This window comes from Manacus candei, unplaced genomic scaffold, assembly GCF_025592945.1.
Source record: "Manacus candei isolate 608988 ecotype Guabito, Panama unplaced genomic scaffold, ASM2559294v1 h1tg000024l, whole genome shotgun sequence".
Taxonomy (NCBI): Eukaryota; Metazoa; Chordata; class Aves; order Passeriformes; family Pipridae; genus Manacus; species Manacus candei.
In genome coordinates, this window is record NW_026138072.1 from 9,706,953 (window position 1) to 9,733,922 (window position 26,970).

At 37.9% G+C, this 26,970-nt stretch overlaps 1 protein-coding gene across 3 annotated transcripts in view; it reads right to left on the bottom strand.

The window, feature by feature from the left end:
- RAB3C (RAB3C, member RAS oncogene family) overlaps positions 1 to 26,970 on the bottom strand; it is a 124,569-nt gene that overhangs the window by 90,527 nt on the left and 7,072 nt on the right. For all 3 annotated transcript variants that reach the window (XM_051788327.1, XM_051788328.1, XM_051788330.1), the window contains one exon: positions 25,026 to 25,253. In XM_051788327.1, coding sequence (XP_051644287.1) covers positions 25,026 to 25,253 — 228 coding nt within the window. The remainder of the gene's footprint in view (positions 1 to 25,025; positions 25,254 to 26,970) is intronic.

A 26,970-nucleotide genomic window follows, 5' to 3' on the forward strand; every position in this document is an offset into this window, starting at 1 on the left:
TTTAATAACGGTTAATGTAGTTCTGGCCCCTCTCATAGCATCACAGAATCATAGAATCATTTAGATTGGAAAAGATGCTTAAGCTCATTGAGTTCAACCACTAACCCAGCACTGCCAAGTACAGCTCTAAACCATATCCCCCAGGGTCACATCTACATGTCTTTTAAATACCTCACGGGATGTTGACTCAACCAGTTCCCTGAGCAGCCTGCTCCACGCTTGACAACCCTTTCCATGAAGAATCTTTTCTAATATCCAATATAAACCACCCCAGTGGAACTTGAGGCCATTTACTTTCATCCTATTACTTGTTACTTGGGAGAAGACACCAATCCCTACCTGGCTGCAACCTCCTTTCAGGCAATTGTAGGAAATGGTAGTCTCCCCTGCACCTCCTTTTCTTCAGGGTGAATTCCCCTAGCTCCCTCAGCTGCTCTTCATAAGACTTATGCTTCTGTTGCCCTTCTCTGGACTTGCTCCAGCACCTCAATATCCTTGTAGTGAGGGGCCCAGCACTGAACACAGAACTAAAGGTGCAGCCTCACCAGCGCCTATTCCACATGTATCAGAAGTATATGCAGGAATATAATAACGGAAAGCATAGTTTCATCTCTCTTTGTGTATCCTGTCTGTGCAAACTTAATTGGACCCGTCAGACAGTAAAAGAAACAGGCCTTACCCCTCTTCATTTACCAATTTTGGTCTGATTTGCAAAGGGGGAAAATACCATGATAGAGCTGCTTTACATGACACAGCACAAAAGAAACAAAGGGGCTTATCCGATAGCATACCTATACCTTATCCAAAGGAAAACTCTCCATATAGCATAACCATACACAAGACAAGAGTACTGCTGGGATATTGGTGTTACCTGGAAGCATGATCTTACATAACTAATTTCTTCCTCAGCCAACAGAACTATACCAATAAAGGTTCTTCACCCTGAGGGTTCTTCACCCTGAAGGTGCTTGAGCACTGGAACAGGCTCCCCAGGGAAGTGGTCACAGCACCAAGCCTGACAGAGTTTAAGAAGCGTTTGAATGATACTCTGAGGCACATGATACTAGAGTTTTCAATAATCAGAGATGCAAAGAGGGCCATTAATAAAACTTCTACGCTGGACTTCTAGAGGGCAGATTTTGGCCTATTCAGAAGACTGGTTCAGAGTGTATCCTGGGAAACAGCCCTTGAAAACAACGGGGTCCAGCAGGGATGGACATGCTTCAAGAAGGAAGTCTTGAAAGCATGGGCTGTCCCAGTCTGCCAAAAAGCAAGCGGGTGGGGAAGATGACTGGTCTGGCTGAACAGGGAGATTTTGAAGGAAATTAGGGGAAAAACAGAAGTTCAAACATTTCACTAAACATTTAACATGGTAACAAAATATATAGCTTTGAATAAGTCACTCAGGCTCTAACAAATGACTGAGAAAGTAGCTTAGGTCTGCCCAAAGCAGTCTAACAGAAGCAAATTTCAATGAATCACGGCTTATGAGCAATGCCAGTACAAAGCCAAGGTCAAGACACTTTCCTTTCAATATCGACCAACTCTGGACTGTGTTACAGTGCAAAACAACTTGTGTTGTCCATGGTTACATATAACCACAATAATGATCACCACAATAATCACATCACTAATCCTGTTTAGGACTGCCATCTTTGTGGTTTCAAGATTGCCAGCACAGAATCTGACTCTGCAAGGTTTGTCAGTCACACTTGAGCCTGACCAGAAACAAGTGCTTAACTGCCTGACAAAATACAGTGATTTAAATATGTATACAAGAAGTGAACCCTTTCAATAGCCTACTAATAGAAAAAAAATTACCTTTCCTTGTTTTGTTAACATAATTTGAGCTGGTGAGCAATTCATTCCTTCCATGGCAATTGTGTGGTTTTTTCTTGAGTCTAGTAACTATGTCTAGAATAAGTCAGCCCTTCAGAAATTCTATCAAAATCTGAAGCTGCTTCATGAGCAAATAATACACATTGTTCCATTAGAAAGAAGTATCAACTTTAACATTCACAGCATTTGGAATGACTCTGAGTCAAGGAGGAATAAGGAACATAATTTTAAAGTAGATATTTATTGGTACTGGACTAGATCCTGTTCTCATGTAGGTCAGGGTAGTTCCACAAAAGCCAAAAATAACACAGACTTATCTCAGCTGGTCATATTAGATGTTTGTGGCATGAAATCAAAAAAGCAGTCCTAATCTGAGTCACACTTGGACAACTGGTGAAAGAATTTGGAAACACCAAGAAAGAGTTTCTATAATAAAGCTGCAACTGAAATGCCTTGAAAAGGTCTAGAAAGAGCAAGGGTGGACAGATTTTATAATAATTAGGTAGTAACCCCAAACCATTTACAGTTTTATGTGAATAATGAATGAATAATGAATCTATTTTTCCAGACTGATTTGTTTTGGCAGGAATATCACTAATACCATATTTGTTTGCTAGGAACATGCAATATTCCTCTGACAGAATAAGCTTAAATTTCTTTGACAGAATAAACAGTGATACTCATGCCACACTGATTAATTTGGAAGTTTGTAATGGATCTGTGATGCGATAGGGACTTCAGTATGTGTCTCTTATCTACCCCACACAAAAGGGATATTTCTTTATTTCAGGTGATAAAAATAACTATTTCCCAGCTATCAGCAGCTTTGCACTAATCTCTGCAGTGCTGTACCAAGCTCAAGACTGCCATAAAGATGTCCTGAGGTGCCAGTTCCACTGAAGCATCTGCATACCAGGTTTGTTCCGGTTGCTGCTTCCTTGAAGATGGTGAACACAAAAATGTACCTGTGTCATTCACAGTTAACACAGACTGTCCCAATAACAGAAGGGTTTTACAAAAAACCAAAGAAAGCTGTGCTTAAAAACTGAGATAATTTTAAAATGAACAGCTATGACTTTTTATCTGTTCTAAGGTCCCTATTTAAAATCCAGTCACTGCAAACAGAGAGATCTGACGAATATCACAACAATGATAGGAAGAGGAATCTAATGAGCTAATTACTGAAAATGGAGCAGACTAAATCAGTTACTCCTGGTATCCATCCAAGGGGAATAATTAATGCTGTTAGTTCGAGCTAATTTCTACCATTGCAGAGTTTGACCCTTAAGAAGGAAAAACATGAGGCACAAACATCATGTTTAGCTTACAGTAAGCATGCCAAATTAAATTGAATCACACATTATGAAGTCTTGAAAGGCATCAGAGAAAAAAATCAAAACAAAACACATAAATGCAGAATTACTTTTTTCTGAAAGCATAAGTTTTTACAGTTTCTTAGTTGCCATTTTTTCTCAAGTATGGTAGACATCAAAATTTGGTTTTTATTTTAGCATAAAAACAGTTCAGTGACTTTTGCTAGTCTATGGAAAATCCTTGGGAATTTTGCTAGAAATTCTTCACTATTTAAATAGTCTCTGAATATGCTCTGATATCAAGCTGTCATTTAAAGATTAAGAATGATATTTATTTATACAAAGAAATAAGACAAGATCTACATACTCTTTTGGTACACCCAACAACCCAATCCATTGTTTTATTCTTAGGATTGTCATCTAGCATTTCTCTATAGCAAAAGTCTGGGGAGAAATGCTACTTTAAGTAAAAGCATCAGACTTCTTTGTCAAGCTAAGTACACCCTGCACACTTAATTCCCTATTGTTAGGGAATAACACAGCAAAGTTATTAAGCTATGAAATATAGTAATTAAAAGCCCAGTGTAAAGTAAGGCAAAAATCACATGCAACTGTAATTTTGTGCTGTAGCTTTAATAAACTCATTAGCAATCACATAGGACAGCCATATGCTGATTTCTTCACAGATGTTCTGAGAGGTTAATGGTAATGTTTGGAAACAGCCTAAAAAAGCAAAAGATTACAGCTTTGATCTGTAATTCTGAACAAGTTGTGGACAACCTTCTGTGCCTGAGTTGTTTGAAAATATTGTTGGGAAGAGATCACTATTCACCTTATTACCAAAAGCCCATTCTCAGTAACTAAATCTCCTTATCCAGTGTAACATGAGGTTACAATGACAGAAAGAAATGGTAATGAGAGAGGAGATAGTTCAATATTTGAGAATACTATAAGAGGGGGGAAAAATTCCATAGAGTAATTCTACCCCAAAATATGTTTTTTTCTCTTATTTCATCCCACCTAGCTGCTATTCTGAATTTCTTTACTCTTTTTCTGCAAAAAGAAGGTGTCACCCTAGTCATACTCTACATAAACAGGTGATGTGTGCACAAACTAGAAGACTAAGAAGTCCTGAAGATACGATATTCGGCTGTGAAAAGCAGGAGGCTTCTTGAGTAAGTAAGTGCATCTCTCACCTAATGTTATTCCCCCTCCTTCCTTTCTCAAAAACTCAGTAGGGAGCCCAAAGAGCACTACTATTCCTTACAAAACGTAGTAATTTTTTATGACACAGTAACTCTATAACAAGGAAAAAGGAATGTATGCATTCATCTAACATCAGTATTTCAGATATTCCATCACAAATTAGACGCTCCAGAAATATAAATATGATTTTTTCCTTATTTTTTAAGATCCTTAGGCATTCTTCTCCTTCACAGAGTAAAAAGTAGATACTTCTTTTCTCCATTTTAATTCTCTTGATTTTTCTCTATGCAGACTCAATACTAGACAGATCATATTCAATGGCCAGTGTAACCAATCACAGGTAGCCCTGTATGAAATTAGTGAGGATCTCTAAGTGGTTGGACCCTAATAACATTTCCAGGTCCTCTGTCATAATTAACTACATGTGTTACAGGCACATGGGTGCAAAATGTGATTTGAGAACAGTAGCTGCCATCAGGAATTGCAAACAGAAATATATTTAGCCATGAATTGAATGAGAAAAACCGATGTTAAAATTTGCAGACCTCTAGAGGGTAAGTAATAGGGACCTGTCTTTCAGCCTTTATTTTCCCAAGTTAACTCTTTATTTGCAATAGTCCAATTTGAGGAAGCAGGAATCACTGTCATAGAGGATGCAGAACTGAGACCTAAAACTGATAATTAAGATTTTTGACTTGCAAATGATTTTGATTCTGGAAGCTCCTGACAGCAGGAGGGAGTGTAAAGACAAAGAACATACTTTCTTCTGAACAGTACTTGTGGATGGTAGAGACAAGCATGTTATTTTCACGCACATGAGCAGCATAGTGGCATGGAGGCCAAATCACTAAATGACTCATGACTTCCTCCCTTTGAAGAGCCCCAGAAATAATTTTGAAAAGACATGGAAAACTACAGATTTGTGTCAAAGCCTATTAGAGACCGAAAAAGACAAACCCAAAATTATTAGTGTCACATGCAGCTCATTAAATCATATGCTGCAAAGTCTTGGCTTCTGTTCAAGGGAAATGTCTGGCTTTTAGGGGAAAAAAAACTATTTAATGTTTCTAATACCAAGCATTACAAAGGAAAATTAAATTACAGTCCAGATAATTATCAGTAAGAGGAATGGCAGCAAGCATTACACAGCATTTTCTGACAAATATAAACAAATCAGAAAATGAATTGCTGAGCAGAACTCACTACTGAGAAAATTAATTACATATCTTCTTCCTAAGCTTTGGTTATGAAGCACAGATTCCTGCTCACTCCCATGGATAACAGGCGAAAACAAAACAATTCTTGCCAGGTTGTTCTAAAGTTCTTTCTTGATCTAATTTATTGCCCCAGGAGGCCTTTCACTGACTGGCCCATGTCCCATCAGCAAAAGGTATGTGATCCTTTTCCAAACATGAAAACATACACAACTGTAGAAGATTTGGGTAAAAGAAGATGGCTATTAAAAGCAGTTTAAAAAATGACCAATCAAAAATTCTAAGAGACTTAAGAAATTGTGCAACCGCCTTTGCAAATTGTTTATAAGGCACTATGTCACTGACCATAACAAAGGTAGCTTTTGCTGACGAAAAATCATGCCCAGCAATGTTTATAAAATATCAAATTTAAGGAAGTACAACCTCTTTCTCCATGGGAAGCATTCAGCACAAACAACACACTATGGCATGCATGTTGGGATCAAGTGCACCCTCAGCAAGTTTGCCCATGACACCAAGCTGCGTGGTGTGTGGAGGACCACCTGGAGGACAGGGTGCCGTTCAGAGGGACCTGGACAGGCTTGAGAGGTGGGCCTATGGGGATCACATGAAGTTCAACAGGGCCAAGTGCAAAGTGCTCTGCCTGGGTCAGGGCAATCCTAAGCACAAATACCGGCTGGGTAGTGAATTGATTGAGAGCAACCCTGAGGAGAAAGACTTGGGGGTGCTGGTGGATGAAAAGCTGGACATGACCCAGCAACGTGTGCTCGCAGCCCAGAAAGCCAACCTTATCCTGGGCTGTATCAAAAGAAGTGTGTCCAGCAGGCCCCTTTGGGGTCCCCAACATAATAAGGACATGGATCTGTTGAAGCAAGTCCAGATGAAGGAAAATGATCAGAGATCTCAAGCACTTCTCCTATAAGGAAAGGCTGAGACAGTTGGGATTGTTGAGCCTGGAGAAGACTTTGGGATGACCTTACAGCACTTTCCAGTACCTAAAGGCAAATCTACAAGAGAGCTGGAGAGGGACTTTTTACAAGGGTATTAAGTGATAGGACAAGGGAGAATGGCTTTAAACTGAAGGAGCATAAGTTTAAATTCGATATTAGGAAGAAATTCTTTACTTTGGAAAGAGGATGGTGAGGCACTTGAACAGGCTGCCCAGAGTAGTTGTGTATGCCCCATCCCTGGAAGCATTCAAGGACAGGCTGGATGGTGCTTTGAGCAACCCAATCTAGTGGAAGGTGTCTCTATCTACGGAAGGGGTGTTGAAACTAGATGATCTTTATAGTCTCTTCCAACCTAAACCATTCTATGATTTTATAAACACCTCTGAAAACTGTTAGTGGTGTACAGAGGATCTTAAAGCTATCAACCTGAAACATGTATTATGACATCTTCAAATGACTAGAAAATATAACCCTACACCAAAACAAGCTGTGGTACCTCTATTCTCAGTTCTCCACCTTTTTGTAAAAATATAGCACCAGCACCGTTTTGTGGACCAAAAAAAGTATACACTTTCTAGACTACTCTTGATTCTGCCACAAACGTTTTTCAAGATGCACCCACAATTACAATAAAATTCAGACAATCATTTAGTCTCCATAGAGACATCAGATCTAATAATGAATTTACCTTTTTTTCAAAAAAAAAATGGGTGCAAGAGTCTATATATACACAGTGTGATTAGAAAGACTTATTATTTTGCTTAAAATTTCCATCTCCATGGTTACTCTTTTTCCTATTCAAAATTTCTCAAAAATTTAAGAAAGATGGCATATTCACATCTTTAAGCTTTAAACTTTCATGATTAGTAATTATTAGCATCCATCTTAATATTCTTTCTGGCAAATCCTTTTCTTTAATAGACAATGAAATTCAGAATGTGAACAAAGGTACCTGGTTCTAATACACAAAAAAATGCCTTAATATTGCCATTACCTCACCAATGGCAGCCAGCTAAAGGAGACTTCTGCATGCATAGCACTAATTCATTGGTTCTTGTGTGTCTCGTAGTCGTAGTTTGAGAACCCCAAAATCCAATTCTCAAGTCCAAGCCCCCCTTCCCTCATCTCAACCCAGTGTGAGATGGGTTCTCCAGACAACACACAAGACTCAATATGGGGGGAAAGGGAAATATATTACAATGACTGTACAAATAAATATTACAATACATCATATATAATCACAACTATCTTTTCTATGATAAAGCAGTATTTACAATGGATCAAATCTCTTCTCCCTCCAAATAAAAGTCCAGGAGGGAAGAAGGAAGAGATCCTTTCCACTCTCAGAGCAGTAGTGTCTCTAGGGCAGCAGGCTCTCTCCTTCCATGCAGCTGCTGTAGCTGGATCTCTGCCAGTACACACGAGGGGGGATCTCCAAGCCCCTCTCAGCCCTTCGACTCCAAGCGAGGGTCTTCCTCTTCCGTGGGCTGTGTTTACCAGGACAGAGGTCACTTCACCACGTCATATCACGAAGTACAGGAGTCTTTGTGACGGTCCCTATCCTCAGGGGATTCAAGCTCCCTTGCAGAGCTCCCGTGCTCTGAGCAGAGGGGGGGGGGGTGAAGCCCTCCTTCACATTCCTTCTGGCCATCCCCATCCAGCTCCGGGACACCTTGAGCTTCTCAGCTCTCTCTCTTTGCAGTGCATGCTGCATTTTATGACTTCCATCCAGTAGGAGTCTACCCCCTCCACTTAGGAGGGATCTCAAAAGGAGTTTGGGGGTTTGGTTCAGTTCTTACCCCAAAACTCTGTCTCTGTAGAGCTTAGTCTTCCTCTGTTGCTGGCTCTCTCTCTCCATTAGAGATCTCTGCCTCTCTGCTCAGCTGCATGCTTGTTTCTGCTGCTCCTTATCTCCTTCTGGCTCTCTGCCACTGTTCTCCATACGCTGCTGTCTCTGCCGCTGCTTCTGCTGCTGCTTACAGTGGAGAAACTTCCCCCAGCTCTTAGCTACAGATACTTAGCCCAGTCTAACACTGTTCCAAGTCCCTGCAGGCCCCAGCTGGGGGCTGAGGGGGGCCATAGCCCCCAGTGGGGCTCCAGGCCCCTTCCTCATGGCTTTACAACATGGCCACTCTTCTTCAACAACAACTACAACTACTCTTCTTTTCTGGTCTGGTTGTTGATATGTTGACATTTTGCAGGAGCGCTGGTTGGCTCAACCCCAAGGGTAACCACCCCCTTGGGGGTTACCATTTTTTTTAACTCCAGGGGAAAAACTGTTTCCCCACACACACCCATTAATATCATTTGTGCTGCTCATAACCTGCCCAAAGTGCTCTAGCGGTCATCAATTTACAGCATACAGATTTTTGCAAAAATTACAAAAAGCCATGAGTAAAATGAGATTAATCTCTCATCCACTGGCTGTTCCTGTTTTCAAAGGTCTTCCCATTTTTTTTTCAGCTGATAAGGGTGGAATCCAGCCATCGAAAATATAAGCATCTATTTTACTTTATTTATTCCTACTTCTTTCTCTGTTTAATTTCCAGAAAAAAAAAATTTTTACACTGAACTTTTGTTTTAGACATGCATTTTAGTACAGAATAAAGCACCTTCGGAAGATAGATATTTCTGATGACCAATTATAGAGCCATGGTAGATTTCTAACTTCTTAGTTTACTAAGATCTTAAGTTTCTGATTCCACTGCTATGTTATCTCCCTCTCCCCCATGTTCTGATCTTGAACCTGTATCTCCATTTTAAGAAGCTTGCTAATTTGGCTCTCTTCACTTTGGAGGAACACTGATTTATACCAATTGACAACTTGTTCCTAAGTGTAACAGCAACTTACAATTCCAGAACAGATGAAATGAGAAGATGCTACTGTATACTTCTCTGACAGCTTTTTTGTTTTAATTACTCAGAAACATATATCATCAGGTTTGGAAGTTCTGTCCATAAGGTTACCAGATTTAGAAATATGAGCGGAAATCTCTTCAGGATTGGTCCAGAAAACATCACTCAATTTAGTTGTAAGGGAAAATCCCTCTGATACAGTAGTCAGAGGTCATCTTTGATATAATGTAGCTGTTGACTCAATTGCCACAGCACCTGATAAAACTGTTATATCTTGAACATAAGAGAAGGTTGTCAAATTCACCTGTTTACTTGCTGTAATTAGGCTAAAATATTTCCTGAATTCTTATTTCATTTTAAGGAATTTGACTGTACAAGATATGCAAAGTATAAGGTAATGGCTAAGCTAGATTTACAGGTCATTTGGTTCAGTCAATCACTTAAATTGAGACTTTCAAGAGCATTAAAAGCTATTAAATTTGTTTCTTTCCTCCCTAACCTACTCAAAGTCAGACTACAAAATCCCTTTCAGAAACAGAAATCAGAGCCTATTAATCTCCAGAATGCTAGAACTCTGGCAGCCCTTGAGATACAGTTTGGGTTACCAAAGGGATGAATCACAGTAATCCAACAACACTGGTTCTTTCAGACATGGAAGTGATTTGCCATAGAGGAAAATTTTTTCTATTATTAAAAGATATATATGATAAAAAACTATGAAACAGTCAACAACGTTTAAAACCCTTGTTCGTACACCACTGACAAAATCCATATGACAGTCAGAAAAAGGATCCTGTATTACTTAGGTTGGTAGTTATATTTAATGAGACAAAACAATGGAAAATATACTAAGGGACATTTTATGTGGGTGACCCTACCCATTTTTTTAAAAATATGTAAAATAAAAGAAACTTTCAGCATTTCCATTCTATGTAGGCCATGTCTATAACTCCACTAAAGAAGATGCTCCTGTGTTACTGGACTGTACCTGTGGATTTAACTATGTGCTTCCAAATGAAATGCCATGTTAAGAGGTGAGTCCTACTTTTGAAAACTCAATTTCTCACAAGAGACATATACTTATTTTGGTCTGTTGAAGGTTATACTTGGGTATATTACTAACAGAGGCTCCCTTCTGCATGATCAGAAAGAAACATCTGTAGGGAGTGAGTTCTCCTGGGGTGGAGAACAACCATATTTTCTAAGAACTCCTGTACACAGGGCAAAAAATTTACTTTTGCATTCAGCAATTTATCTGAGTCAGGCTGTAAATTAGGGAAAACCACAGGGTACTATTTATGTTCTCACTGTGCTACATGTAAGTAAATCAGATAAAAAAGCAAAAAGTAAAAGAAAAAAATCTCCAAACCTAAAAAAGTTTAGAAAAACACCTTCAGTTTCTATTATGGGAGGACTGTCATGCTGTGCTCCCGTGTCATTGCTTCATGTTTGAGACCCTTTCTGTGGTAGCACAACGTGTGCTGAAAACATTGCTTTGCACTGAGATGAAAGATGTATTAGATGAATGTGTCTTCACCATTGCCAACAGAGATAGCCACCAGGACCTTGTCAGAACACGTTCAAAATACAACAATCTCCTAATCCATACCTAAGCCAGTCTTTCCTGAATATCTCCCACTCTTAAAGAAGGTGTACCTATTTACTTATTTTACACACAGAAAAGTTATGCAATGTTATTTCACTTCCTAACTGGCAACACAAAACGGAAAATATTAAAGAACTAAGTCCCAAGGGCTGTGCTCTGGTCAGAGCGAATGCCATAGTTTATACAAAGGAAGAAGGGAAAAAGAAAGTAAGAGCTCAAGACAGAATGGCCACTGCAAGTCAGGTAGGAGGCAGCAGTGCTCCTACGTTTGCAGAGGAAAAACAGGGCTTTCTAAGTCAAGGCTGCTCAACTTATTTTTGTGAGATGCCCCACAAGAGGTTTTATTTCTCACCAAATACACTAGGCTAGTGTGTTATCTATTCGTGTATTAGTTGGGCTAATAAGGTAAACTACTAATTTTCCCTCATTTTGTTTCCATGCTTACATGTGTGAGAATGTATTTTATACCTGCAGTCCTTTCACAGATCATGTATGGCTTTCCCCAAATACAAAGGGCTAAGAACCAGTGCACTGGGGCCTAAGGTTTCTAAAGGAGTTCAGATAGAAATAGACTGGGATATCTGAGACCTCAAAAGAAGTAAAGAAATTTTATAATTTAGCAAAAAAGAAGCTACTATGTAATCTATAAGGAATTACAAGATACTTATACAAAATTTAGCCTCTTAGCAATATTTAAAAATGGGACCCAAAGCATAAGTATTACCATGAGATTTCCTGGAATCCACCCAATTCCCAACTCTGCATCCTTCACCACGGTGAAACAGGGAGACTACAGTCCTACCCTGCCTCACCTTCAACCTCTTCTGTGATTACTTGTGTATTACTACCACACAGCTCTCAAAAAATCTTGTTGTAAGGGACAGGTGGGTAAAATTCCTGCTTCCCTGGATCCTGTCATTTTCAAAGTATTAAGACTCATTTGTACATGACAGAGGTCTGAGCACTAAAATGGCTGTGACTGACTTTTCTTGCACTTTTCTAGCTAGGAAACACAGCTTCATAAAAAGCAGCAAAGCTCTTCCTGGAAGAAGGCAAAGAACTAATCTGTTTTACAGGTAAATAAACATATATGTATGGACAGTCTTGCTGGGTCAGATAAAAAATAATATAGCTAGTTGATATCCTCTGCAACAATGTTGATTAAATATTTAGAGAAAATTGCAACAAGGTGGACACATATGATCGTCCTTTTAAACATCCCCCTAGCCTCCAACCATATGCAGTTCTGTGGTTTCCTGAGCTAGAAGTAGTTTCTATGTCTAATAAATATGCTCAGTGAATATCTCTTAATTATTTCAGTGATTTTGCCCAGACTTCTCTTAATTCATGTAAACTTCTTTCAAGAACTTCCACTGCTTATCTACGTGTATGGGACTGACAGAACGTATGAAGAATTCCAAGTTTTCTTCTTTCTATCCATCTAAAATCACAGGCTCATTATTCTCACACAGACCAGCCCTTCTAAAATGCTCTTCATTTTAGCTCTAAATATATGTGAGTTTAATCCCCAGACTGATGTCCAATTAAGAGTGTTATACACAAATTCCATCTTCTATCATCGCTTCTTCCATTTAGCTTTTAAGATTCCTGTTCCTGCACGATCATAATGGCATTCATTATCTTCAGCATAGAGGCATTTCTCCTGAACTACCTGACTTTTCTGTAAGGTCTTTTTATCCTTCAGACTGCTAATTACTGTCTTGCTTCAGGTTGACATTCATTTTCACAGGACTCTGTTTCCTCTCTTCCCCTCTAATTAGCACAATACTGGCTTTCTCAGCCTTCCCATTTCCCAGCCAAAGGCACTATAGCCCCCTTGCCATTATATGATCTTTTTAATGTCCTTCTGCCTTAATAGATCCATCCTCCCTGCAATACAGTAGATAGACATGTTCACACTCAGCTACTGTCTAGGGAGCTTCTTTGTCCACCAGACCACCATGTCCAGCAACCTCATTGATTTTCTTTTGATCACCCTTGAGTCACGCTTCTGTCATGACTCTTCTACATGCCACCAGCTCTATCTTATGGCATGCAACCAGCCACTCTTCGGACCCCCTTAATTCACCAAAATTCCTGAAGGAAGAAGTGCTATGAAAAAAAACATTACTAGTAACTGTAAGGATGGACATTCTGAAAGGAAATTGGTTTAAATAAGAGGTTAATGGTCCATGGACAAGAATCAAGACAAATACCTGAGTTCTTTCAGTACTGTATATAAGACCACCACTATATTCAAAATATCACACAAACATACAATTGGGAGCATTCAGAAAGGTTCAAGTGCCACTTGTTAGCTCAACTCCAAACATGGTTTCTAAGTCAATCCATGAACGCCTTTGTCTGTTAAACAGACCATCCTCTTCACTTGCTACAGGTTTCTTCAGCACACTGATGTCAGGTAAATAACAAGCCTGTCTACACATTTTTTTCTCATCCAAACTGTTTCTCAAAGGAGGATTGTGCATTTTGGACAAAATTAATGTGTTTACTGGGGAAAAAAAGAAGTTTATCGAAAAGCAAAGCACTAGTATTGCCTTTGTTTTCTAGAGTAAAAAACTCACATTATTTGTTTCCTTTTATTTCCTTTAGTTCCTCTATGCAATACAATAGGGTTTTTCTGCACCTGTCTTCAGTTGGAGTTCCTTTCTCCATAGGAAATAACTCCAGTGCAGTAGGTAATGTAATTAATAGTCCTATTTGCTCTAAACATATTTCATCAGGCAGATGCAAGAGCCATATTAACTGTTTTTCCTTGGATGGTTAGTAAGAATCCTTTTGTTTTCTCATATATCCAGATGTGCCTTTATTCAGTTGTTGCTAATTAAATAACCTCTAATTTAAAAAGTAATTTCTTATTGTTGTTCCCAAAGAACCCAATTTTGCACCATTCAATTAAACTCCATTCCTATTACCTGACACTTGAAAGTTAGTATTTTTTTTATGTATCATATACTGATCCTCTTCTATATTGGTAAAACTTCCCGACTTCTCAACATTAACAACTTTTATTAGCATATACCTTCTATTTATTAAGTTTACTAGCTATTTGAGTCCTAAAACTTTTTCACAGTGCATTCTAATTCTGATGTCCTCTCCTTTCAAAACAGCTTATGATTAGGTCCCTTCTTTCCATTACTAAACTCAGTCTTCTCCAGGAAATTACCTTGATTCCTTTTGTTCCTACAGTTAAAGAATTCCAGCCAACTGGGATGCTTACACATTTTACTCTTACCTTTTTAGTTCAGTGTTAGCATAGGTGATGCCATCTCATGTGTGATCATATCCACTAAAGTCAAGAAACTCTAATCACAGATTTCTCCAAGAAAATTATATTTGAGGTAAATTGCACTAATGGCTGTTAGGAAGTCTTGTAAGGTGACTAGAATTTGAATATGTTTTGGAGAAGACATCAGAAATAAGCAGTCCCAGAATATTTCAAGACACTGCAGAAAGTACATGTCCTAATTACAGGTGAATATAGAATTATGAAATACTATACATCCAGGTATTTTTTTTTTTAGCTCAGCTCATTCTAGAATCATTCATTAAGCTGAATATAGGCCATGCTAGTTAGTGTGGCAAAACAAACCATCTAGAAAGGAAAACCAGAAACCCCTGTGAGAGTTTACTTCATATTCCTTTCTGCAGAGTTGGCTTTATTTCCAAATAAAATAAACCAAACTCAATAGTATCCAATCTACATAGGGCAAAAAATGCCCATCAAGTATCATTCTTGCTGTCAGAACAGAACAACTGATTTCCTGAGACAGGAAATTCCTTTTTCTTTTTATAAATACACATAATTAATAACCTAATGGGCAGAAAAGTAAGAACTCTCTCTATATAGGTACCATGCTAATTTAAGAGTAAACAAGTCAGCAAATTATACCACTGACAAATTCCATTTGAGTTATTGACTGAATTAATTGAGGTAACATTTTCTGTATTTCTCAAATTGCAATTAATGAATAAATACAGTCATAACAGGTAAAAACTGTGGAAAGAATTTGTTTATGAGCAGTGAGTAATAAAACAGTCTGGATTCAAACAGAAAATACCTAGATGATTACAAAAAACCAATATATTTATTCAGGAAAGATTGAAGGAGATTAGCCTTCAACAACACTGAAAAGAAAGTAAAATGGAAAAAGCAACTTCTCTACTAGAAAAAACCCACAACCAATATCCCAACTGATTTTTCTCAGCTGAACCAAGAAACAGAAATGTCAATACAGAGCTAAATCGTCCAGGGATGATGTTTTGTTTAATATCATAATTTCATGTGTAAAAGATGGGTGCACTGCCCATAATATGTAAGCTACTAAAAACACCCTGATGTAACACAGAGCCCCTTATGGCTCTGGGTTCTTACAAAATGCACTTAAGCTTACTTCCAGAACATAATGCAAATTGAGTAGCATTAAATAAAAAAGAGTTGCTTTCGTGTGACCCTCCCCATCCTCCCTCAGTCACTCCTGCCCCTTTCAACCCAGGGTTTCAGACTGACTTCAAGCTGTTCTAACATAGCCCAGGGAAACAGCTTGCACTGAGCAGCAGGAGAAGGCAAAAGTGAGCTTTAAATACTATTTCTACATTCCTATTTTCATGGTATTTACATTATGGCTCCTGGTCAAGGCTCTGGTCCTGTGATTTCAAAGCAGCGACTGCACAGTAAGAGTGCAACATTTTGCTCTAATCTACATCATGAATGATATTAAAATTCAGCAAAGAGCCTGTACAGATTATATTTTTTTTCTTTGTTGATTCACTGCAGCTGTATAGAAATTATAACTCACACTCAGGGGAACCAGCAGCACAGGTGATTGCACTTTAAGGAATGCTGTCAACCTGAATTTAATTTTAGAAATAGGCTTAGTTTTACTTCTTAAAATAATAGCTTAGTAAGTATTAGCTACACCAACAGTTTAAAGTATACTGTCAGATTTCTCTGGATTTTATAGAGCCTGAACAACTAAAATAGCTGAATTGTTTCTCATATTTAGTACAATGTTACTGTTCTTAATTCAGACCCCTGTCACAGAAAACTCATTCTGTTCCTTATTTCCTTCCCATCCAGACTAGGAAGGATGAGAAGGAAAATCTCATCAAGCAAAATCAAAGATCTTGATCTTTGTACAAAACACTCTATATTATCTTTCCATTTCTCATCGCCAGTTTTTAGGAAGCCTATGTAGCATTCATATGATGTTTGCACACATGTAAGTGCTGGTTCATTACAGTTCTTCCACTGGTATATGCTTCCTGACATGGGAAAAGCTGGTGACTTGCCAAAGTGGAATGTGGAAGGCAATGTGAATCATCGTGGAACAATAAGGAAAAACAAAGGCAGCTGAAAAAATGTTATACCAGACTGCCTGGTCACAGGTTAGGGAGAGCTGCAATTATCTGAGATCTGGCAGTCTGGTAATTTGTTGGCCTAAACCATGGCAGTATGCATTTCCCAGAAGTCCAATGAAGAAAACTGCCTAATACACACTATAGAAAAGCGTTCTAGAAAGTGTCTTACACTAGCTCAGTTTCTCTTAAAGAATTCCCATGGAAGCTTCCACTTGAACAGTGAGATAAGCCTTATGTAGAATCTCAATTATGCTAAATGCCACGTTTTCTTTCCAATTAATATTTGCCTTTGAATACAGATGTGTCATTTTACTGATAACAGAAGTCTTTGTCAGAGAATATTTAAAGTCCTGCAATGATATATATAGTGTTAAGCTGGTCACAGGGACCTGATTTCTATGCTGCAAGCAAAGCTATGCAGCAAAATTGTTTAAATAGGCAATGGAGGGTTCTGTAAAGCACAGAACTCGAAAAAAGAGTGAAAGCTTTGACCCAAAATTATAGAAGGTTTTCAAAAAACCATTGGAATATTGGGGAAAATAGGGGAATTTAATGCTGGCTGCAGTTAGAGAATTGACATTTACCTCTCGTTTTCTCTCCAAACTATGAGAGGTCAGGAGTTTGCAACCACTTTGGTGTGTATTTTAGAGCAAGCACACCGGATCAGGACAGAGGGCTCTCTTGACAGGGTGCTGAATTAATAGGCACCACCCTTTTTTCTGAGTTGGATTTAGAGTCGGTTATGAAACCCTCAAGACAGGTGCTTTTTATAGCAATAAAATCATAATATCAATATTTGAACAACCAGTGCTAGACCTCAACTAAAAGCATGCCAATTTTAAAAGTGTCATCACTGGCCAGCATGGCCTGTTTCACAAAGCATGCACTCTTTGCTCTGAAGTCTGTCTGAGATGAACATGCCTTTTACATTTACAAAATCTTTGGCACTGCAGACCGAGCCCTGGTTCTATATAAGAAATACAACTAGTTTTACAAGACATGTATTGTTTATAATGGACGCATCTATATTTTACACATTGAGTAGATGACAAGGCAGCATTTCTTGCAAAAAACTTTTAATGAGTGCATTTTTTTCCTGTATTTTTTTCACTATTTCCTGTTTTTTCCTGATTTTTACACCATTTATGGTGCCCTGTCTCACAAACTCTTTTCACTCATGCTCTTCAGTGCTGTCTCACATCATGCCTCATTGTTATGAGCAATTTCAGTCAAACTTCACATAGCAGTGCATGTATTGTCTTCCACTCTCTGCTTATATTTCCCTATGCTCTGATGCTTTTAACGTCCAAGCTATATAAATTATTTACATTTTTATACATTATATAGATTATATAAATTACTGGCATCTACTAAAGTTTAGAGAAAAGACAAGTAGTCTTTTCTGCTTTTTAGGTAAGCAGTATCTCCCTTTTTTACCTGTTCATTCCCACTTGAATAGCTGAGAATGAACCATTCAATCATTTTTTTTCTTGGCTACTTATGTAAAACAAGGGAAATCTGAGCTGAATCGGACTCATGTGTGCAACTTTAATATAAATGGAAAAACAAGCACAGGAAACAGAATACAGAATAAACAGGGTAAGGTAAAGAGAGCACTAAGAATCCCTAAATTCAGGAAATACACAACTTCTGGAAGTAACTAAGACCTCCCTCAAGCTTACAAAGGTTAAAAGCTCATGGCAGTTCTCTGACTGAGATCTGAACAAAATAGTACTGTCTATATTATAATAGGCTGTCCCTTGGCTGTACAAATCTTCAATATCTGTTGTTTAAAGCTGCAGATGCTATGAAAAATAGGAAAAAAACAATTATGGAAAAATAATGATTAATGAATGATAGTATTTCTGAGGAATGAAGTATGAGAAATATGACTTACACATAAGTGGAACTGCTCGCAATGAATATACAAGAAGCACCACATGAAATAATACAGCAGTACGAAAAGAGGGTCCTATCTCAAAACTTTCAGGCTCTTTAAAGATTTGTATTGTGTAGAAACAAGCAAAGGAAAAGAAAGGAAATAATTTAGGCAAACCATATCCAACTACAACTAGGGTAACATTGGTCTCTTGAAGGGCTGTTTAAAATAAAACAAAAGCTTCCCAGAATTTCACCTCATTTCAGCTAACAGGAAAAGTCCAGAAAGAGATTCCATTCTGCCTGTCACAACTACATTCTTCACTAATGATCTTTTCTCAGGAATGGTTCCTTTAGGGCCTTATGACAGATTGATATTTGTGAACACATTGCATTGCTTATCAAACAACAAACAGGTCAGCCTTACCCATGGCTGGCTGGAGCTGCTGCCCTTTCAGGCCATGTCTGTAACAGCAAAGTTACAAGTTGTGCCAAGTAGCATTTCAAGGCTATTGAATTTGTCCATTCTGTCATACTGCTAGCATGTTTTCTGGCATGGTTTTGACCCAGGCTCGCTAGCACCATGCCTCACAGTATCTGGTCAGGGACTAGGGCTTAGCTAAGGACAGATTTGGATGTGTCCATTCTCTTTCAGAGACTGAAAGAGTTTAAACATATGAACAAAAGCTATTCCATGCCAGCTGGATTCAACGCCAAAGGACAGTTTTGGTATGCTCAATTTACTAATATAGCTGGATCCAAAGAAATCCCAAATCCCTGCAGTTTTCAGCATTGGAACAGGCTCTGCAGGGAAGTGGTCACAGCACCAAGCCTGTCTGAGCTCAAGAAGCATTTTGACAACACTCTCAGGCCCATGGTGTAATAATTGGGTTGTCCTGTGCAGGGCCAGGAATTAGATTAGATGATCTTCATGGGTCCTTTCCAACTCAGCATACTCCCTGATTCTATGATTCTACATTACTGTAGATTATGCACTACTTTGAATTACCTTGTCTATTACAATATACACATTGGATTTTCTAGCTGAGATGAGGAAATTTTATTTTCTATATTAGATATTTACTATCCTCATCTAAAAAGGCTATGTGTTCAAAGCAGCAGCTACACATTATTATCAGCAGCTGAGAAAGAAATCATGAAATACACTTTGCATGGCTGTCATACCAATTAAAAACACATGAGTCAGATGTATCAAAGTCAGGATCTGAAAATCTGGTGATGAAACATTTGCTACATTCCTTATCCATTGTCTACACATGCTACTCTTATCTCCACTTTTATTGCTTCAGTTTTCACCACCTTTCTGCCCAACCAGTGTATTTAGTGATTCTTGCACTAATGCTTATAGCCAGTCATTGGTACAAGGTATTTCTGGAATATTTTACTGCCTCCACACTTGTAGCTTACTTGTAACATACTTTTAGGATACCCCTACAAACTTCAATACCAAGGCAATTTTCATGCAAACTGGTACTCCTACACACCCTTCTAACACACACACACACACACACACACACACACACACTCTGACTCTTATTTTCTTTTTAATGAAGTATTTTTACTGATAAAGGGCTGCTAGGAAGCTTTTGGGACAAAAAAAACCCCAACAAACCAGGTGCCTAACACCTATTAATTTTTTTTTTTAACAGCTACTATAGTTTTAATTATTGAATGATAACACTGGATTTCCTCATTCAGTTTACAAAACCTAGTAGTCACTTAGTCCCTAAGCCCTAGATAATTTATAGAAAACTGATGTGAAGGCAGCAACATTTTGGGTATCAAATGAAACTATCACACACACTTCTAAGAAGGATATGCTGACACAAGCAGGTCTTTCTCTGCCTTCTCTAGGAGGATATATGTGTGATCATTGCACCTAGTCCTTGAAGTCTAAAGTTAGTCCCAGGGAAAAGCCATCTAAGTAGCAAAAGGCAGTGCAGTGTCTTATTTGATATTTGCACCAAAGTGCTATAATCAGATATCGCTGAGCGAATACAGTTAGAGCATTTTTACATAATAAATAGATCACAGAGGGAAAATTTGATGCTTTATTCCTCAAACAAAATTTGTTCTGAAGTCAGTTAAAAATCACTGAGAGTTCTGATCAAGTATATTTTAAACATGAGCTAAAGATACACTATGGATACACTGCCAGTTAAATATGTTGACCTGTATTTGTAAATATTATTTTCTCTAGGAACCACTATCTGGACTTTTTTTCCTTTTTTTTCCTCCCTATTCTGTGGCTTATTTTGACATGGTAGCTAACAAATTCTACTCTTCAAATAAGTCTACATTTTCTCCATAAGGTGTTGCAGGCTGTTATTTCTATTATACCACTGACAGAGTTCACAAAGGTAATGTACACCTTTCTAGAATCACAGCTACAGGATATACTGAGCATAGGGATTTATACAGTTAATACAGTGATAATTTATAAGGTTAAGTTTGTTTTTATTTTCTCATTTGCACCTCTTCAAGCTTTTATTAATTTTATTTAGTGTTTATTTTTGTCTGAATTAGTACTGATATTTTTTTAAAAATTCAACATAATGTGAAATCTAACATTTTTAAAGTGAAAGAATCTTACAGCCTTCTAGTTCCATCCCTTTCCTTTAATATTACTACCTCAAACCAAATGGAGGGAAAATATATTGCTTTTTATTATTTGACACTGTAAGCCCTTTAATGGATTTTTATCCTTTTATGCATGTATGTGCTGCATACAGACACACTTTCTTTAATTTTTTATTTTTTTTTTAGTTTCAGTTGAGAAATCAACACCTTTTGATGTAAAACCACAATTTTTATGGATTGCTCTCCTCTAAAAGGTAAGAACATGTTAATATTATGTCTTCCTAACATCCATACCACGTTGTCATATTTATAATATGCAATGAATCAAAATTTCAGAGCCTGCTCATGGTCCTATGACATGGTAATGTGCTATCATTAATGAATATAGCACTTGAACTCTGAACCTCTCTCAAACCCAGTAATAAATATTGCTTGAAAGAAGGTGTTTGGCTCAGGAGGAAAACAAGCAAATGTTACAGTGCTTCCAGCAGGCTCTTTCTTACCACATGAAATATATGTAACAACAAGGACTAGACTGAGCCCCATCCTCTCTGACTTGAACAATGAAAGAAGACAATTCTTCTTTCAAATCTTATTCAAGAATAAGATACCATTCCCTCCAAGTAAGAAAAACCTCAAACAAACTAAAGACCTGCAGGGCATCTGAATATGGAAGACAGCACTGCCTTCAACCTGTTAACCCTTCCTAGTTCAACTGTGATAATCACACTGTGAATTTTATTTATAAGTAATGACTCTGCTTCCTTCAATGCCCTTATTGACTTTTCAACAAACTTGCATCCTTCCCTGCTAAGCATACAAAAATCTTATTCTCTGGAAATCAGCAAGCTCCAACATACTCCAAGTTGAACACAAAGTATCATGCTGAAAGCACTATTAAACAGGAAGTCTAAATGTCTACCCCAGAGGAACGTGTACAAAATTGTAACAGGACAAATGTCGGATTAACTGTGCCCTAGCTAGGGAATTTTAGTGGCTTAACAGCATTACTATTTACACTTTCTGCACTTTACTGCCAGGCAAGGACATCAGAGCAGCATCATTCCAGGTATTCCTTCAGTTAAGTGCGTGGCAAAGTAATTCAGTTCTGATCTTGTCATTCAGAACACATTTTAAAGTCGCACTTCCGGCTTCTTCTGACTATACAAAACTGTGAGATTTTTGATAATACTTTATTTCATTTATGCTGAATATGTTATCACATGATGTCATCAAATTCTTGCCACTGATTTTGAAGGAAGTGTTATAACCTCATGCATGTTCTACTCAGTATTAACATCAAATCACACTCGGTATGACTCGCTCAATTTTATATTTTATCTAATATAAATAGTCTTTCACATGTGCAGTTTGAAATTCAAATGGATATCACAGGAGTACTCTTCATTTTAGAAAGATATCTGCATAACACAAGAAAAATAATATAACATAATATAGACACAAGTTACATATATAGATACTACATGTTAAGAACAATACTGCTGTTGATATAGCTTATGAGAGGGAGTAACAGTGCTCTACTTCAGATTTTGTGCACTAGAATAGCTTTCTGAGAGTCTTTACTTGTTTACTGACTTTATTGAAGGTCCCAGAAATGCAACAGTCAACCAATTTACTAGCAAGGTTAACTGCAAAGCAATGCTTCAATGCAAAATACTCCAGCTAAACAGCTGTAGTGAGCTGTGCAATTTGAGTTGATTTGGCAATGACAAGACCTTTTAAGAACTGGCATTAAAAAATTAGTGGGGAAAAAAACCACACTACCACAAAGAAAGATGCAATGCTGGCTAGGACAAAAACCTTTAGCATGAATCTGAAGTCTTCTCTCAAATCCTAATCATGTGCCTACATGTGACTCTTCACCTAAAGTTGAAGCAGGAAGGTTGCTTCTATGCTCTGTGCCTCTCTTTCCTCTTCTGTAAGGCACATGGAGCTCTTGGGTTTGTTTCACTCATTTTGGTTGCAGGTTTTTTCAGGTAAGGAGTGTCAGAGCATGTTTGGACTCTGAATGTTAATGTCATGCAAAGAACAACAAAATGCAGATTTTGCTAGAACTGGAAGTTCATTCCAGCTGGAAAGATTTCTACTGCTACATCCCCTCTATGCTGTGGATAGACCTGAACACATCTAGATCACGGGACAACTTTGAGCCAAGCACATATTTGTAGTCTGACGTGAAGAGACGAAAAATATGCTAATCACATTACTACAACATCATAAACTAGCATTGCTGCTTTTGCTAGGAGAGACATGAACAATAAAATCTGTTGTAGTGGATACTTGGTGATTAAAATCAGAACTGTGTAAAGACTATAATATGAACACAATTTAATTTCTCCATTATTAAAAAGAAAGGCAATGTTGATGTGATCTCCAACATTACTACAATGAAACCAGCATGTTACTAAGTGAAAGCATGCATATAATATACAGTTACCTAGTATGTAGTGCTATTTCACTAATGATAATAGCAATAACCTAAGCTTAAAAAAATTGAGAAGCAAAACATGTATGTTCCTAGAGGGCACAAACCAGAATGAGATAGGCCCTAGGAAGCTCTGGAAAATTCTCCTTTGTGCCATATTAAAAAGATACTCAATTTATCTGCTGTTCAAATAATGTTTAAATAACTGCTCAGATTTGACCTAAGGTTTTCTGAGATTTAATGACTGCCCATCATTAAATGAATTTTAAATTACTTGTATTCATGAACCAAAAAAACCTCAGCTGTTACGAATGTCTCACCAAGGAAACACTGCTCAAAATCTTCAAGCACCCCAGGAAGATAGCAAAGACCTGAAGCGTTAACTCCAGGTCTCACATTATTAAATGTCCTGCTATTCCTCCCCATCCTTTTAGTGTGTTACACTCAAGAACTAGCAGATGTAAGCATCAACAAATCTGCCATAAATCGAGCCAAATCCAGGGTGCATCAGGCGCAGCATCACTGGCAAGATGAGGGGATTGTCCTGCTCTGCTGTGCACTGGTGTAGTTTTGTGTGTAGTTTTGGATGCCTCCATATAAGAAGGTCATCAAGCTATTAGAGAGCTTCCAAAGGAGGGCCATGGATATGTTGAAGGGCTTTGAGGAGAAGACATATGAGGAGTGGTTGAGGGCACTTGGTGCGTTCAGCCTGGAGAAGAGGAGACTGAGGGGAAACCTCATTGCAGTCTACAACTTCCTCATGAAGGGAAGTGGAGGGACAGGCACTGATCTCTCCTCTGTGGTGACCAGTGACAGGACTTGAGGGAATGGCCTGAAGCTGAGTTGGTTGGGTTAGGTTGGATATTAGGAAATGGTTCTTCACCCTGAGGGTGGTTGAGCATTGGAACAGGCTCCGCAGGGGAGTGGTCACAACACCAAGCCCGTCTGAGTGCAAGAAGTGTTTAGATAATGTGTTCTGGCACAAAGTGTGATTCTTGGGGCTGTCCTGTGCAGGGCCAGGTGAGGCATTCAATGATCCTTGTGGGTCCTATCCAACTCAGAATATTCTATGATTTTATGAAATAAGTTTAGGATATCATTTTGTTTCATCTATTCCCTGGCATCACACTTTTCTACATTAGGCATTGTTCTATCATCTCTACGGTGTAGGCAAGGAATGCCTTAGCAACACTATACCTTTGCAGTATTCCTCAGCAGAAGAAGGAAGATGTTTCAGGTGATCAGGATGACAAACATAACTAACAGAGCAAAAAGTTATACCTTCTGTTATGCATTCACTATCATAGCTTCTACATGAATTCATAATTTGTTATGGGAACACACCAGACCCTAAAACTGATATTTCAAGGTACTTTGATATAACGTTTATCACTTTCAATAGTCTATATATTGCAAAGCTGTTTATATCTCACTGCACAGATATCAATATGTGTTAACCTGTATTATTTCCCAAAGGAATTCAATTCAGAATATATAATCACTGTACTTCAATACCTTAAAAATACTGTCTGCATTCTATTATTCAAGACAGAAAAATTACACAGGAAATAATTAAATGCTTTTTCATTACTGTGCGTTCTCTCTCTCTCTCTCTCTCTCTCTCTCTCTCTCTCTCTCTCAGGGTTATGACATTCAATGTAAACCTGCAGTGCTGCAAATGCTATCAAACTGCTACAGCTTGCTTAATTCACAGAATTATTATTTTTAGCTTACCCAAATCTGTAGCTTAATTCTTTTTTCATTTTTGAAAACTGTTTTTACTTTGAAATCGATCCCAACCGTGCTTACAAATGCAGACGTAAAGGAATCATCAGCATATCGAAACAAAAATGAGGTTTTCCCAACACTGCTGTTGCCGATAATAAGCAGTTTGAACATGTAATCAAAGTTCTGGTCAGATGTATCTTTCTGGCCATATTTGGAATCTTGAACGGATGACATCTGTAATTCAAAATAAAAAGAAATAGTTTATGGTTTCTTGTATCATACAAAACTTGAAACATTTAGATTTTATTGGAGTTTTTCATACCGTGTATCAATGAAGTTCAAGAAGAACACCTACTTGAAATATAACTAATGTGTATGCTTCAGTGTGAACTTTGAGAAGAAGTTCACAGAGATCTAACTCTTTTTTTATGATTCATTTATCTAGTAATAGTTCTGGTAGCAAAAGCATCACTGGTGACTAGTACAGAAACAAAAAGCAATAATACTAAAAATCTAGGGCAGTTTCTGAGTACACAACTAAAAAGATCTGACTTCAGAAAATGTGATGAATGAAACTGACGGTCAGAATATAGATGAAGATACTTCACTTGTACAAGAAGGATATAAGACATCAGTGCTGCTTTATGATATAGTAGGTATATTTCCAAGCAAAAGCTGAGTAAGTTTTACACCTAATAAAATTCTTGAACCATTTATTTTACTGTAAATATGTTTTTGTCTTTTACCATGGCTATAAACTCACTCAAAGCATTTTGCCTTTACCAGATTTTAATTATTATACGATTAAACAGTGAGTTGGGTATATACCTCTAAAATAAGGTCTTGATTTTTTTCTAGTACTAGTATATTCTATAGTTTTTTGAATTTCCAGTGTTAATGCAACATTTTCATAAGTGGCAGCTATGTGCAGGGACACCTCACATGGTTTCTAAAAAAAAAAAATCTCAAGTATTTTGAGAGCCCGTGGCAGACCTTAAGTTTTTTGAATGTGATTATTCTCAGGGCAACACTTTTGCATACTTATTTGAGACAGAAGGACAGACACCATATCCAAACAAAAGGTTTACAGAAAAGCAGGTCATGTAAAAGCTTTCTAAGTCAGGCATGTGAGAGTGCATTTGGGCAATCAGAAAGGACAGCTGGAACCAGGGTGAGGGCTGTACACTGACCCACCTTCTCAGCAGAATTTTAATTAGTGCATAAATTTTCTGAGCTAATTCTGCTGTTTCATAGCACAAATAACAGTATGCCAGCTTCTTTGGGCTACTGAAGAGGCTTATAGGAGTGGGGACAAAAAGTCCCAAAGAAGACAATGGAAGTAGGAAGCTTTTAAAAGAAAATTCAGTGTAAGATATATATATATAATACAGTAGTGACCATTTGATTTCAAAATTTGATTTCAGAATTACCTTCTTCACTAAATGTAGCCTTGGGTACCTACATGCCTGCAACCTAAGTATTTGCATTGGCCTTGAAATTTAATCACTTCTTCCACAGGCATGCAACAAAGAAGCTTTAGTTCAAAACCCTAAATATTACTATGTATACACATTACTAATCTTTTAGCTTTCTGATTTCTATAGGAAAGACAAAAACCTTCCCTACTCTCCCTTATTATATAACTATTTGGGGATATTTTGCTTAGAATGTGAGAAAAAGAAAATCAAATGCTGTCTATACCAGTCTAATCACAACTGGCTATAAAGCAGTAAAGGCCATGCTAATGTTGTGTACAATTTGCAATGAAGTCCATCAGACAGCAAAAGACTGCAGTGGCTGCAGATGCCAGTGTGTAACCTGTGCCTTTGCCCCAGCAGCCTGTTTCATCACCGTTCTGGCTTCTCTCTGCTATGCAGCAGCTGAAGCCCATGGTCACCACTTGTTGCAAGAAGGAGCATCATATTCTTTCTTGATTTTATCTCCTAAGAAG